Source organism: Ananas comosus, linkage group 12, assembly GCF_001540865.1.
Source record: "Ananas comosus cultivar F153 linkage group 12, ASM154086v1, whole genome shotgun sequence".
In the NCBI taxonomy this organism is placed as follows: domain Eukaryota; kingdom Viridiplantae; phylum Streptophyta; class Magnoliopsida; order Poales; family Bromeliaceae; genus Ananas; species Ananas comosus.
In genome coordinates this window covers 3,617,489-3,634,053 of record NC_033632.1, presented here as the reverse complement: position 1 = coordinate 3,634,053, position 16,565 = coordinate 3,617,489, and the positions used below count along the sequence as shown (strand labels likewise).

The following is a 16,565-nucleotide window of genomic DNA, read 5'->3' as shown; positions in this document are numbered from 1 at the left end:
CAATGTTGTTATTTACTTGTCAATTCACTATGTTATTTGATCTGAATAACTCTAGCATGTGAAATACTCAATAAGTTTGTGCTCGGGAAGAAACAACATTAAGTTTGTGCTAATAGGAGCACGGTTATCATGAAACACGACTTATACGTACGGAGGCTTCCGTGCTTGTAAGTTATTTTTGATGATAAATTTTCGAATTGGCGATCAGATCTGTTAGACTTGATTTAGCATATTTGAAATATCTAAAAAATAAATTTTATCTTTTTTTTATATTATTTACTTAGTGATCGAAAGGTTTAAAAATAAAAAAATTAAAAATAAAAATCTTACAAAAGTATATNATATATATATATATATATATATATATATATATATATATATATATAGAGAGAGAGAGAGAATTTTGCTATAATACTATCGGTAGTAAATGGCTTGTTTTACTATCGATTTATTTTTGATGATAGAGCTTTCAAATTAATGATCAGCACCATTAAACATAATCTAGACTATTTAAACTATCTTGAAATCAAATTTCACGTGTTTTCAATATTGTTCTTTTGTCCATCAAGTGAACAGAAAAATGAATGGTTAAAAATAAAAATGCTTTAAAAAGTGGTGATACAATTTTTATATTTAAAATCTAAAATCTAGATCTTGGGTTAAAATACTTTTAATAGTATTTTGACCGTTTTGTTAGTAAATTTATATTCTTTAGATGAAGAATTATAAAGTTGAGCTGATAATAATTTTTAATAAGAGTTTACAGGTCGACCCCCCAAGGGATGAAAAGCTGTACCATGCATTGATTCGGTCACACATAGAATAATATTAGTAAAGCAAAACACGAAAAAATTACAATAAATTATAATTTGAGGACCAAAATGTCGCGCACCGCGCATTAATTTAGCTAAAGATCGGTCATCCCATCTCCATCCATTCTATTTCAACTTTTTATAAATACAACCACCAAATTAGTAATGATAACCTTTTCGTAAATTTGGGACAGATGGTCGGCTAGAAAAAGCTTTTATACGAAAAAAAACAGTCTAACGGAGTTAGTTGGATGTTGGTGGATCGTTTGGAGGGTCAGAAATGACTTTATCTTTAAAAAAACCCAGCCGAGCCCGGGAATGGCGGTCCGCAATCTCAATCAGCTAGTGAAGGAGTGGGACTCACTGCTCCCAACCTAAGTGTGTGTGTGTGTGTGTGTGTGTGTTTTTTTTTTTTTTTTTTTTTTTCTTCTTTTAGGGGCCCGGGCTGCCCCACTCTTGTAGCCTAGTTCATTTCTTTAATGAATGAAGCGGGTAGCGTGCTACCTTTATCTCAAAAAAAAAAAAACCTTTTCGTAAGTTAAAAATAGATACATCTTTCCATCTCCATTTATCCCATCTTACTTCAATCTGAAAAAACTAGCAGTTGCAGCATTTTTATTTTTATGTTTTTCCAATTTTGCAATTTGATTTAGACACATGCCCGCTTACCTTGACGAAAAATTAAAAACACTATTTTGCTTACAAGGATCACCTAATTTGTATTTGTTGAATATAAAACATAAAAAAAAAATTCTTTTTTGGTAGCTTTAGCTTTTGGAAAACAGCAATTATTTTACGTTCTTGAACTCGGTATTGAAACAGGAGTTTTAAGTCGATGACTTGAAGTTATCAAACGGTTCCGACCCCAGACTTGAGAGGAAGTGTTCAAACAACATTCTGTAAATGTAAAAAACTTTTCTTAGTTTAAGTTTGCCTTTTCGGCACGGTTTAATGGCTAACAAAGAGGAAGGTATGTCCCTTTTTCGATCTCAATTTGAATTTAAATCTACACAAGGATTACTCTCCTTTTTACTTTTTTAAGTAACTGCATATGAGCAGCCACAAACCCTTTATTTGTTTCTTTTCTTTTTACTGTTAGTTGTTATTAATTATTAGGGATCAGTTTAATATGGAAAATAAATGGAAGCATTCAATTACACTTGGGATTTTTGCAGTTTCTCTTCTGACTTAAACCACTGGCTCTAGAAACTGCAAACTTTCTTAAAAATAAGTTGTGATGTTAATATACTTTCTTTTTTTCCTGGTTTTTTTTACTTTTAGTTTTTGGAAGGAAAAGTACATTTTCTAATGTACATAGCAGGGTCACAAATGCTTAAGGAAGAGTTCTCCCACCTGTGAGATACACTACAGGTTCTATGGATCACCTCTCTTTTTTCTTTTTTCTTTTGGTTTTTTTTTTTTTTTAACTAGCAAAATTGTTTAGTTTGTTAAAGAATAGGATCAGCATACTCTTTGATGAATTTAGTTCTTAGTTCTTAGGAATAGTTGCACATGCCAATTATTTGTTACTTCCTTTGATAGATTACACAAATTTATCACAAGATTTGTTATTACTTTCTTTTTTCACATTATCTTTCCCCTTTTTAGTAATGCATGATATTTATATAGGACAGATAATGTTAACGAAAGTAAACAAGAAAGAACCCAAAAAAAGCATCCACATCCTCTCTCCTTTTACAACTCACACAATCATCTGAACATAAAAAAGATATAAAACATAAAAAGCAAAATAAAAAAATAGTACATCAATTTAATTTGAGTGTTATTTCTTTTTGAATGTAAGACACAAGGATAATTTTGAGTATTATGAATTATTCACACGAAAAACGTTCAACTCTTCAACATTCGATTTTTAACAAGATAAGAAACACCAATCTTCTGTTTTTAACACTAGAGATTCACAACTTACTATTTGACGCTTTGTTATTTCTTTTCTAGAAATAAACTTAGCTGAAAATGTGAATCAACTAGAATTCAAATTTGGGATCTCGGATACCAAACACCAAACCCTTTGCCACTTGCACTAGGGACAGTCGGTTAATATTAATACAACAAATATGTCACATGAAGTTATTTGATACATCAAAATTCACTGTCTATATACATCAAAGGGACCTGTATACAAATAAAGAAAGAGTTTAATCGATATACCAGATCTGTGGCCTCAATTCTCTGCTCAATATTTGCTTGTTGGCAGCTCGGTAAGTGCAGATTCTTTTTCAGCTTTGACATCACTGTTTTTTTTAAAAAAATTTCTCTTTGTTGGTATCATCTATGCATAATTTCAGATAAAATCGAGGAAATGTTGCATGTTATAATTCTTCACTTGGTCGCAAATAACATGGAGCTTGAATAGAATGTGAGCTGCATTGAGTTCGTTTTCGCCATTCTGCTCTCCGATTGGTTGATCACTTCATCCAATCCAAGTGTTCGCATTTGATACTTGTTGCATCTGATCAGTGGTAATTTAATTCTGACCTGTAACTTATGCAATGTAAACATACGCATGAACTATAAACTAGAGCTCGAATATTTTTGGAAGCACCAGGAAGGCCGGTGCTTGTGCTTTTTGGCAGGTTTGATTGCTTTTGAGATCTGGGCGCGTCCTCTTGAAAAGAGCGCACAAGAGATGCACATTTTGATATGTGCTCACCGTGTGCATGCAATGGATCTCAAAGGAAGTTAGGCATCGGTTGATTTCCTCACTAGTATTTGATCAAAGATATATGAAACTGCTTCATGAATCAGGCATCTATTTCGAGCACAAATATTAAGGTTCCCACTGGAAATAAGGATGTCTTAAGGCTTCATCAACACTTAATCGGTCCTCCTGCAAGATGAGGCAAATAGTTAAAAACAACTTTTTTCCTCTTTTTCTGAACTGTGGTTTTCAATGATTTGAAAAAAAAACTGCAGGTGCCTTAATATAAGTAGAAACAAAAGCAACTCGGTTTACCGCATCGACAAAGCTAAACAACATTTACCGGATGCCAAACTAGAAGCTGACGCACCAATCTTAATGCCCAAACATTTGGAAAGCTGGGAAAAAGTGAGAAAAATAGAAGTGAAACAATAAATATATATATATATAACCACTATGGCACACGGATGAATATTAAAATGGCTTAATACGGTTTAGAAAGGGCAAACCCCAATCTTAGAGGATCTCTAGTCTTCACTTGATGTGCAAATGACTCTTCAGAACATTTCCAGGAAGCAGGCGAGACACCGCTCTAAAAGGGGGAAAAAAAGGGAGGCGGGGTTATATGTGCTAGTGTTTCTTAAAATAATCAAGGTACTATTGTTGGCACCGATGCATGATGAGTCCTTTTTAATGCATACAAAACACAGGAAATATTAGATAAAATGAAACCATGATCACTGCCACCGCCTTACAATGCCTATTCGGCCAGGCTTCGTTCTTTTCAGGAAAGCAAAAGCCATATTCTGGAGGTTTTACTGTTCAGAAAAGATGGTAGGTGCTTCTTCGAACAGCACAGCTGCCAAGGTCCAGCATAACAAGCATGGGCATAGCAAAATCCAGATCTAATCAACTTCAAATGTTAAGAAAAGAAAATATGTCAAGAACTCTACAGAGTTGGCATACAAAATCCTGTATCGTGCGTTAACTGTTCATACTTTATGGAACAAAATCTAGCTGCCTTGGCATAAAAGGACAATCCATGCCATTTAGCATCAAGCAGGAATAATTCTTTGTAAAATTTATATGGCAACATGAATGTGCAATGGAAGGACTAATCATCATCTAGTACAGATAAGGGTCTAAAACAGCTTTCTTGGCATGAAAGCATGCAGGACTGTTCTCAATGGTCAACTTTGGGAATTCATGGGAATAAACTGATGCACATTTTCTCCTTTTAAGAGAAAATTTACAGTATCAAAGTAAGAAAAGAAACGAGTATACTCACTTGATCAAAGGCACTGCCGCTCTGACGATGGTGTGAGGAGATCCCAGGAATTAAAATGCACAACTCCATGTAGGATCTTAATCTAGCAACAAGCATGGAGAACAAATTTTAAGGACAAACATTGCAATAATTAAAACTGATGACAATGTTTAAATCATGTTCAAAAGATGAGGAGAGCTGCCTTGTAGATAGTTGTCCTGAAGAGAAACAAAGAGAACTTGACAAGTAATAAGGGTGCGACTACACTAACTGAAATCAAATACCAGAAAACTCAGGACAAATAGGAGAACAACACAAGTGCCTAGGGCATAACTTCACTGTAAGTCCAAGATTAAAATGAAAAGCCTCCATTAATGAAAACACATTTATAAAAGTCAGCTGAAAAATAACTTTTTAATTTAGACAAGGCCACCGAAACCAAATGGCTTGTTCGAATTCCTACAGATTAACATCTTACTTATATGCAAGCTCCTTTGTTGGTTCACTCCAGCCTTCAAGATGCTGATCCAAAAGAGCACGAGTGCGGTCGCTAATCTGGAAAACATGAGGGGAGCCTAAGATCAACTCTAGCATCACAACTCCAACACTCCACATATCATACCTATCAAATATTTGAAGAACATAAGAACACTGGTTTGCATGACTTAATATATATATATATATAGAGTCCGGCTAGTATGCTATCGGTAGCACAGAGCGCTCCGTGCTACCAAGTTGTTTTCGATGATGCGGCTTCCAAATCGACAATCGGCTCCGTTAGANATATATAGAACTAGGCTACTATACTATCGGCAGCACGGAGCGCTCCGTGCTACCAAGTTGTTTTCGATGATGCGGCTTCCAAATCGACGATCGGCTCCGTTAAACTTGATCTACACTATTGAAAGTATTTGGAAACAAAATTTTAGATTTTTTCGACATCATTTGACTAGTGATCAAAAGATCTCAAAATTGACAATTTTAATGGCCGATGTGGTGTGTTTGTGAGTTTAACGGTGTAAAACGATCCAAATGCGATGAAAATTTTATAAAAAATTCTTTTCACTATTTAGAGTAAGATCAGTATATCTGATCTTGAATTTAAATCTTTTATCATCATTTTTTATGAGATTTTTATTTTCAGCCGTTCAATTTTAGACTACTTGTTTGATAGGTAAATGATATCGAAAAATTATGAAATTTAGTTTCTAAATACTTTCAATAGTATAGATAAAGTCTAACGGAGCCGATCGTCGATTTGGAAGCCGCATCATCGAAAACAACCTGGTAGCACGGAGCGCTCCGTGCTGCCGATAGTATAGTAGCCTAGTTCTATATATATATATATATATTATTAATGTTGAAATAAAATGGAAGAAAGAACAATTAATTTTGTTAGGATCTACTCCAAACAGTTTAAGGGAAAGATAATGAACTGGGCTCCAGTGCCATTAATAGCACCTGCCCCCTGGTGCTATCAAGTTTTGGATTGGATCCACCTGAAGATATGCAAGACTGCATCTAGGAGCCTGTTTGAGCAGGAATCTTATGTCCATCATCAAATCAGTGTACATTTTGATGCACGATTTTGCAGGTTTTGAGGTGAATTCCACACACTGAAAGTTGACAGTAACAAAGGGCTGCTGCTATTAATAGCAACCCAATCCAACTCAGTTCAATTTAGTTGAAAAAAAAATGGCATACTTTAGTCTATTACTCTTTGGCCCCTGAAACCAGTTTGCATTAAGTAAAGCTTCTGGAGGAGTGTACTCAAAAGTCTGTTCAGATCTGTGAAACATAAACATCTCAGATATAACTCAGTTAAGTTAGAGAGCAAACCAAGCAAGCATATAAAATATAATAATCAAACTTCCGTAGGACTACTGTAATTGTTTTCTACCTGGTTGGCCCAGCTCCATACAGATGCTTCACAGTGAAATCATCAATGGCACTTCCGAAGTCAATTATACGGCTATGCATTGGGGGAGGGAAAAAAAAATTATATAAAAGATTGAGGTCAATAAGATAAAGGCACAGCAATTCCCAGATATGAATGTGTTTTCAAGTGCAAATTAGTTCCATGTTTAATGTACAAAAGTTTGTAAAAATAAAAGAACATATGGGAAAGGAGTATGTACAGGTTCAAATGATATTGCTTTTTTTTTGTCGGAATTTCTCTCAAGCATCTTCCAGTGTCCACATCTTCAAAACATAAGATCATGTTTTCTTCAATGATAGGGGGAAAAGAAAAGATGTTAGCATCTCCATTTAATTCCTAAACTGCAAGGTTTATGTAAAATTTGTAAAATGATTTCAAGAAGAATAGCTTATGGGCTTCATGAACTAAACAATACTTATAAGAGGACATGAGGAAAATGTTCGTGTAGAAGGTGGCATCCGTGGCAATACTTAAGATAACTAATCTTATGGTCATTAAGCCAAATAACTAACATGATAATACTAAAAACAGCATAACAACTAACGTGTAGTAGCTAAATTTAAAACTTCTTACAAAAGAGCAAGTGCAAAATCTAAGTAATATAGCATACAGCATTGTAAATTCACCGTGAATGCAACTAGTAGCATGTACTAGGACAGCAGCTTAGATTGCACCACGCTGTAAATATATAGCTCATGACCAACATTACACCCCAACTATTGTCAATGTCAGAACTACCCGGCAAAAGAGATGCTTAATTACAGGATTTATATCCCAAACTTTGTGCTAATACAGGACATTCAAAATGCATAAGAAACAACGAAACATATGACTGATGGAGAGGAGAGGGAAAAAAAAGAAAAGAACAAACTAATGGCCTATTTGGATGCTGGGACAAGTTATCCAGTGATTACTTCAGTATAAGTATTCTCTATTGTGATTACTGCCTAGGAGTTTGATGTGCAATCAAAGTTGAAAGGCTTAATATAGACAAGGACGCTATTTGGATGCCACTGGATTAGTATCTACAGCATTTAAATTTTAAAGTTTTTTACTTTCGTCAGTAACCTATCACTACACAAATATTACTGAAAAATTTGCCAAAGAATGTTACATCTGTACCTGGTTTAATATCTCTATGAGTAATATTGCGGTCATGACAAGCCTTGAGAGCCAAAAGCTACAACCAGCAAAAAAAGATTACAATCATACATATGCTGATCGCAAGCCTGAAATAGCCAAAGGTACAGTACCATATGAAATTTGGTAATTCAGGCTACATTTCTCAGTTCCAGCTAATCTTTCATCTTCTTACAAGAAAAACACGATTTCCTCTAAAAAGATAATATTTTACATGGTGATGCATGCCGATTATACTAGATATGACATAATAATTTTGATTTAAACAACAATTTAACTCAAACTACAACATTATGTGCAACAAAGCAGAATAAGTATTCGCCCATCCCTTTATTATCTCTAGCAATTAGATCATGGGAAGAAAAATTTAACATATGTCCTAGGCAAGCCAACAATGCATATGATGCGACATTGGACATAACACCAAGCGGTGCACGGATGAATGACATGGTGCACCTGGTGCAGGTAATAATTTCAGCCACAATTAAGGGTGACTATGTAATCACAGAAAAAAATTAGCAAAGACATACCAGCTGCCATATCAGATTTTGCATTTCCTTTTGCCCTGCTTTTGTCGTCCTCAACCAATACCACCAATTGGATGGCTGTAATACCTGTATATATCTGGCCCTTTCCTCCCTTTTATCACCAGTAACTAACCTTGTTTCCTCAGCTGTATATATAAGCTTTGACAATGAAAGGCCTTCATTCTGAAAGACAAGCCATATTTCCCTTGTTTCTGACTCAAAAGATTCTATAAACCTAGCTATATGTTTTAGGCCTTCTTCATAATGAACACCCATCACTCTAAAGTTTTTTGCATATTTACGCATGGGGTGAAAGATATTTTCCATCTCATCAACTGATATATTCATATGTAGTGAATCAGAACAACCAAATTCTAAATCTGCTTCTGTCGCTGGCCAACCTCCGAGAGAAAAGGAAGCATTTAAGAAAACTTCCCCAAAGTACTTTTCACGCAGTCCACTCAAATAAGCAGCAGTTCCTCTCTCTACCTGATGCAGAAACAAAAAACTATCTCATATAATTTCATAGTATGATGTGAATGAATTTATTAATAAATCAATTGAGAAGTGATACAGAAACAGGAAAAACAGAAACTATACGCCCCCAAACTTCTAGCAGTAATCAGAAGCAAGTCGCATCAATAAGAAGAAACAACATAAATAGAAGATATCTCTCAAAGTACCCGCAAAGAGTCAAAGGATATTATTATTGCTAGATAGATGGAATCAAAAATCAATGCCCTAAATCACATGTTTTTACAATATGAAGGAAATGATTACTGCACACATAATTTCTTCTCACATCAGAGAATAATCATTTGCAACTGTCTACAAGTAATGAGAAAAGAGAGATAACTTCCTTTACTTGGCTTACCATTATACGCTTCAATATGAATAAATCGCCATCCCCCAAATTAATAGAAGAATTTCTACATGATGAAGTTGTGTCTGTATTCATGTTGCAGTCTAAATGTATATGACTAGCAAAATGAGATAGATTTCTATGCACATCACCATCTTGAGAACAATTCCAGTGAAATGCCAGCCAAACTTCACCATAGGATCCACGATCAAACCTTTTCTTCAATTTATATCTGATTTGAGGAAAATGAGGAAAGGTTGTACATGAAAGCAAGAAAAAAATTAATAACAAAATGCTTATCTTAAAACAACAACATTTGTCTAGAAGTGTTTCATAAATGTTGTCGTAGACTCATAGTTAGTGCACCTCATCAACTTTAGCCATTTTCACTTCTTCATACTAACAATTACACTATCAGAGGAAACGTGCTCTTTAAAAGCCACCTATTTTAACCATCCATCCAGAAACTCTGCTAGCTACTAATCATGGAATTGATGAAATGTGAGCTTGTTGTTTAATAACACAGAGAGTATGCTGCAACTTCATTGTGCTCACCATCAAAATAACAGTTCATGTACACCAGAATTTTGCTAAGAGTCAAAGAAGAACTTCATATTAAAAATCATCCAAATCTTAATTTACTGAATTATCTAGGTTACAAAAGAGTACCTGGTATTAGGTATCTTGTAGCCAAAGGAATTTGGACTTCTGGATTTGCTGTCATTAGACGGAAGGGAATCAAGCAAACCAACAAACATTGCGAAAATTTCAGGGCTAGTGCACTGGCCTTTTTCTATATCTTGAAGACCAAAGTGCCAGCAAAATCTCTGATCCTTATAAAGTTCTAAAGGCCTTGCACCTGAACATTTTTTTCAACATCAACGATTTGCATGCACATGAAAGTAATTTTCTATTCGATTCAGAGAAGACAAAAGGAGTCATTTCACATGCTGCATAGGTAATATCTGATGAATCATACAATGCTGCATGAGAGCTTTAAATTTAACAAAGTTCTGCTGGAAAGCAAGTCGGCAAACAAAAGGTAAAATTAGGCAAAGGAATGATAAGCACCTCCGGCTCTGTTTGAAACGACATCTAAAGAAGTCAAAATAAAAGTGGCAACCTTCAGAATGAGATATAAAAGAAAAAGAGCAATATCTGATGCCATGGCATATCAAACTATTGCCTCTTCTTATAAGAGAAGTAAAAGATTTACTAGTCTGCTAGATAGCAGGGTATATTCAGATAAACAGTATGGTGACTTGAGGACTTTGTACATAAAAAAGTTTTTCCTCTTTGGAACTTGCACACCTATATATACAAACCATCAATTTTAAAGAAAAAATAACTGTTGAATTTGACATAAAGATAATGTCCTCTAATTCTCAAATACAGAAACTGAAATTCCATCACCAGAGCTTAAAATAATGTATCAACTGGAAATAATTGAAACAATATGAGAAAACCTGACTATGAAACTCTTCTAGAAAGCTATAAGAATGAGTTTTTAGAAAAATTAGGTACTACTAAGAGACCATACAGACTAAACTGAGAACCGATTCTTACTAGGATTTGATAAAACAGGTTCAGGTGATGTTTCATTTAAATCATGAATGTCATCATTGTGATGAACCTCTGGCACTCGGAATATATAATCCATATCCTCATTGAGATTCTCAGATAGATAAAAGCACCCAAATCTCTTACATTTAGCTTCAACCTACACCAGAAGAAACAAGAACAAACTGGTCAACATGAAGCACAGGGTAATCTACTTGAATTAGAATAATTAATCCATAATGGAGAAAATGTTCAGCTTATATAACTCAACCAGGCAAGTAAATTAATAAACATCTCAGTTAGCAGAAAATTGAGAGAAGTATAAGTAAGATGCTTGCATAAGCTGGCATTCTCAGCAAATTAAATCATAGCCATTTAAGGCTCACATCCACAGAAAGTGAAAGCACAATAAGTTCGAAACCTTAACAATTCTCACTATTTCAATAAGTATATTATGTACATAATGCAAATGTGACAATTGTGATCTTACCAAGAATCGCTGAAACTTTGCTGTGAGATTGTCGAAGTATTCCATTGCTAAGATACTTGAACTAGTTGCATCAATTTCTGACAAAATATAAACAAGTATCAGCAGAAGACAAGAAGTATTGTTTGAGTACAGAGTAAGGAAAGGATATTTCAAGAACATGATGCGTTTAGTCAAAAAAAGAACATTCAAATGGCATGAAAGAATGGCTTCTTCCTTAGAAAGTTGAGCAATCATGATGTTGTTGGGGATATACACCCACATGGGGCTATTTTACAAAACTCTCAGAATTTATAAATAGCAACTCATCATGGTTGAAAACCTGGGCTAACTGCAAACTGATGACCTCAGCCAACTACTGGAAAACTGAATAGCATAGTTAAATGAAGTGGTGAACAAACCAACAATTGCAATTCATTAGTACAGTCAGATTGACAAATCCTGAATGTTGATTACAGTTCAGTGGTACCTTCATGTTTATTTACCCTGTAAACTGAGTTAGTGGGCTACAAGTCACACTTTTCATAAACAAAAACTGAAGGATCAAGCTATAAATAATGGATATGACTGCAAGTATAGTATGCAAGCTCACTAGCTTTTATACCAAAAGAAGAATTGGAGACCAACATATTTAATAGCATATGGAGTATGGACACCGCCAAGAGGAAAGCTCAGATTTGAATTACCAATTAAAACCATATACAATATGATAAAGATATTCAAACTTCTTGTATAATACCTGAAATAGTCTCCAGTCCGAAAGCTACAACATCAGAGGATTCCTCTAAATCATACCAATGTTTTGAAGCAGTTCCAGAAATATCATCAGACCCTAGAGGAACAACAACAGTTGCTATGTTGTCTATTGTACCTCTGTCAAATGCAGTATTCACTATAGGATGGGCCAAGTGATGTTTTACTATATGAGAAGACTGTAATTTCATCTTGAATCTCAGGTTTTCGTGCCATAAAAGATCGCAAACTTCTTGGGTGGTCATCTTTTCAAACACCCCATCAGAAGCAGCAACAAGATAAGTATCATTCCTTGATAAAGATTGCCAACCTGTCACCTCCGGTGTGGATATGACACCGTAACTAGAGCAAATTAAATATAACAAAAAATTAGAGCCTTTAAAAGGTTAGAAAAAGCTATACCAAGCAATAAAAAATTGCCTGATATTGAGCATAAAAAACCTAGACTGTTTTAGGACTTTCCAACAAGAGCCAGTTGGCACACTACAAGTAAAAAGTATGTCAAGTAATAAGTTCCGCAAATGCTATCCATTCTTCTATCATGAGAATAGATCAGTAGCTGTATCGGGCAGACCATTGACTGTTGAACTATGATATTCTGGGTTCTTGCCAGCTGCATGGACAAACACAGATTTCTGCCTACATTTTGTAAAAGAAGCATCAAGCACTATAAATTGTTTATAGAGATGGGGCTTGTAATCCATCCTTTTTTCCTGGCTGGTTGTCGGGATGTAGAAATTTAGGTGCTTTCCACATTGTAGGATACCTGAATCAGTGGCTAGAAGCATCCTGGTGGTTATTGCTTCTTTGTAGCTCCATTTGTTTTTTACTGTTTAAAACAACTCAGTATTTTTGCACACTATGGGTACCATAATCATAGTTTATAAGCATCCCCACTAGTTATAGTTTCTATTGTGGCGTCTTTTGGTTTTCATGCTTATTAGAAAATATCATGATGAGTCAACTTTGTATGCATGGTAGCTAGTGAGAAGTTTAGCTTTTTTCCAAACCTTGCATGTACATGAACACCAACTCCTAAATTTAGACCTCTCACTAGCTGTGAGTGCCGCACATGCAAACTTACTCATCAACATTCCAAGGCCCATTCGGAGGTACCTGCGAAATAATTTTCAGAGACTAGAACCATACCGTTTGTATGGCACGTCACCAATAGCTCGAGATAGAGCTAGCTCACCATTAACTCGAACCACACCAGCCCACTCAAGAACAAAACCGCCAGCAGCTTCCACTCGGCTTCTCTCGTCCTCTCTATCAGGGTGATGATCCTCTGTCAACTCCTTTACAACATATGCCGGTCCATCATAGTTTGACAATTCCAAGTCGGCCAGCTCATCTGTAGAAGGAACAGAATCTCTCTTTCTTTTTTGCCTCTTTAACAACGACCACTTACCTGCTATAAGCAAACTTTCATTATTAAACAAGAAAATAAATTCTTTTGTGCACGTGAAAGCACATACTCTCAATTGTACTATCAACTCCTATGGGAGTCACAAGTAATTGATTTGCAGGATATTTTTGTCTAATGAAAGAGTAGCTGCTTTTCAGAAAATAGAAGAAACCTTTTTTATGATGAGAAGAGAAGTCTTCTGAGCACAAAAAAGCCTTTGAGTCCCCTACATTAGCAGCTAAAATCTGGCCGTCAGCTATAAGGACCACAGTGGCTGTTGAACCAGACTTGAGATTTTTCAGTGTGGCTTCCTGCATAAATTTAGACAAGGAAGCACTTCTTTCATATATGAAGTTGTGTTTAAACAAAAAAAACATGACAGATAATGACTATTGATACTTTCCTTGGAGAATGTTGAATCAATATCATAAATCGTTCTCAACAATGATTCCTTTAGTACCTCCATGTGGAATGCCCCGTCAAAAATACTAGGCAATATCAAACTAGAGCTGCATTCTCAGAATATTAGAAAGTATTATAGTTGGCTGTAAAAATATCAATCACAAGCAAGAAAGATGATGACTACATTATTGAGTACTAGAATTGGTTGCTTACATATCTGAGAACATTGTTTCAAAAACCCAATCACAACCATCAAGTAAAGAACCAGATGCAGAAGTCGAAAAAGTAAAATTTGACTGAGTTATATAGCACAAAAAGTCTGCAATTCAAAGATCATAGACAACAGCTCACAACAAGGTTTCATTGTTGGGTTTCAGCAGAGTGTCTTTCGTAGGAAATAAAGAAAAAGCACAAGAAAAAAACATCACACAGAACATAACAAATAAAAAGGAAAAGGAACACCAAATGGACACCACAATCCAACATTCTTTTTAGTAGAAAGTGTTCAGACAGAAAGTGATAAGTGAAACCACTTCAGGGGAAGAAAAATAAGGTAGTAAAACTAATTAGCCTTTTCGTTTCTAAACAGATGAGCTATTTGAAGGGCATTATGCTTGTCAAAGCTACAATCCTAGAAAAAGTAGTAAAAATTTAGGTTCTCATCTTTTAGCATTATCTGAGAATATAGTAGATTGCCCAAAGAATGTCTAATAACTAATAAGTAGTTAAACATACCTTTCCCAATCTATAAAATGAAAACTCTGCCCTCTGTTCACATTAAGAACCTGCTGAAGCAGATTTTCTTGGTCAAATGTCAACATTTCTTTGGGTCTTTTCAGCACAACAGAATATATCCCGTCAAGGAGAAAATACACATGTAGCAAGAAGTACTCCAGCAAGAGCATAGAAGCCATGTCGCTGGCCTCAGAACCATTATGACCATCAAATACAGCTACCATACCGAGATCTACCTCCTTAATCCCTGTTCTCCCTGTCCAATTAAAAGCTCATGAGATAAAGATGATGAAGAATTGAATGCAATATACAATACAAAAAGGTGCATCTGTTTTAAATCATAAGGTAGTCCTTTCTCAACATGATCATTAAGTTTAAGCAACAAACAAAGTTATACAATGTCAAAAAAGGGAGGAAAATAAAACCCACTAGTCCATGTTATTCAGAACTATACTACAATCCACATAATTGAAAGATTTCCAGCAAAATCCAGCTTTTATTACCTAAAAATTTACCAGTTCTCATTCTTCACTTATTTAGGAGCTCCGATTTCTCAAAATAGACAAATTATCAAATACCCTACAAATTTGTAGTGTTCAAACCCGCTACATCAGAAGAGCAAGTTCACTTTTCCACATAAAAGAAGCCCTCCCCCAAATTTCACCAAAGTCGTAAAGATATTGTGGGATATTTTAGTTGTTTATTCTAATAAAAACAAATTGCAGTACTCCTGTCTGCTGTAATGTACGTTTTAGAAATCAAATCATGATCTAAATTATTGCCAATGCCATAATTCTGGTAGCGATAATGAAGTGGTTTGGATTGACTTTGAGGCTAACTCAATGTCTCAGCATGATTGAGCTGAATACACACACACACACACAAAAAAAAAAAAAAAAAAAAAAAAAAAAAAAAAGAGGTAGCTTTTTTATCATTTATCTTCCCTTGTATAGTAGAACCGGACTACTAGCCTCAGAATTAGATGAATCACTTCCAATGAGAAGTCATAAATCATAGCAATAATCAGGAAAATTTGGTAGGAGCCAATCAAGGGGTGCAAATTGAAGGGAGTTGCATTCACCGTATTGCAACTTAGTCCCCAAACTTTTCACTTTATAAATCCTACTCCCTAAACTTTCCTACGAGTTGCAATTGCATAACTGGCTTCATTTGCTTAAGGACATTGAACATCCAATGGAGCTAAGGATGCAATTACAAAAGGTACAAATATATTGCACCCCAATTTTTTGATTTTTTTTTTTATTTGAATGATTTTGGTGAATTAAACAGTGAAACAACAGGGACTATCCAATGCATCAAAGGATTCAAACCCAGATTTTTACGAGGGGATTAGGGTACCGATGAAGGGGATGCGAATGCCGAGGGCGCAGAAGGTGCGATCCTCCTGGGAGCGGCGCCGCCCCTGGTGGGCGGCCACGTGGCACCCCCGCTGCGGCGGCGGCGGCGGCGAGGGGCGGCGTTGGAGGAGGGTCCATCGGGGGCACTGGGGGGAGCGGAGCACGGCGGGGGCGCCGCCCTCGTTGTACACGGCGACGCACGAGGGCGACTCGGCGGCGGAGGGGAGAATCGACGCGGCGACGATGAGGAGGAGGAGGAGGAGGAGGAGGTGAAACCCTAGGGGGAAGGGGATCCGCGGGGGCATACGATGCGATCTCCGGTTCCGCGGAGGTGGCGGCGACGGACTCGTGCTTCGATGAGACGGGGTCGGAGGAGGGAAAACGAGGTGCGGTTCGAACCGCGGTTTTTAATAAGTGGCGGTGGCGCAACCGGGCAACCCCGCACAAAACGCGATTTGGAGGGAGAAACTGTATATATATGGACCTGGTGCACCATGTCATCCATGGACCACCGAAATTACATGAACGACCTTTCCGACTGTGGGCCAATTACGGCCGTTGGATGATGGTCCACAGCTTACGTGGTGGACTTCCTCTAGGCAATTTTTATTCCCAAGTGGGCCGTTCCTGGCATAATTTCAGCCCACAACATG

The 16,565-nt window shown here is 36.2% G+C and overlaps 1 protein-coding gene across 7 annotated transcripts; it reads right to left on the bottom strand.

Annotated features, from left to right (window-relative positions):
• LOC109718161 (probable inactive protein kinase At3g63330) lies at positions 2,836-16,330 on the bottom strand. Of its 7 annotated transcripts, none has more exons than XM_020244191.1 (20): positions 15,914-16,326; positions 14,555-14,810; positions 13,817-13,926; positions 13,590-13,724; positions 13,159-13,423; positions 11,996-12,351; positions 11,260-11,336; positions 10,776-10,929; positions 9,879-10,068; positions 9,222-9,441; positions 8,351-8,836; positions 7,803-7,860; positions 6,880-6,967; positions 6,642-6,713; positions 6,446-6,529; positions 5,220-5,363; positions 4,763-4,844; positions 3,984-4,066; positions 3,818-3,872; positions 2,836-3,663 (listed from the first exon to the last, which is right to left on the bottom strand). In XM_020244191.1, exons 1-20 carry the CDS (start codon positions 16,215-16,217, stop codon positions 3,604-3,606), a joined length of 3,279 nt encoding a protein of 1,092 aa, XP_020099780.1. In that variant the 5' UTR covers positions 16,218-16,326; the 3' UTR covers positions 2,836-3,603. The 7 variants fall into 7 exon arrangements, 5 of the variants coding, with proteins under 5 accessions (XP_020099780.1, XP_020099781.1, XP_020099784.1 ...); XM_020244192.1 differs by having other exon boundaries at positions 13,159-13,420; positions 15,914-16,325; XR_002218391.1 differs by lacking the exons at positions 2,836-3,663; positions 3,818-3,872 and having other exon boundaries at positions 4,007-4,066; positions 5,220-5,296; positions 15,914-16,329.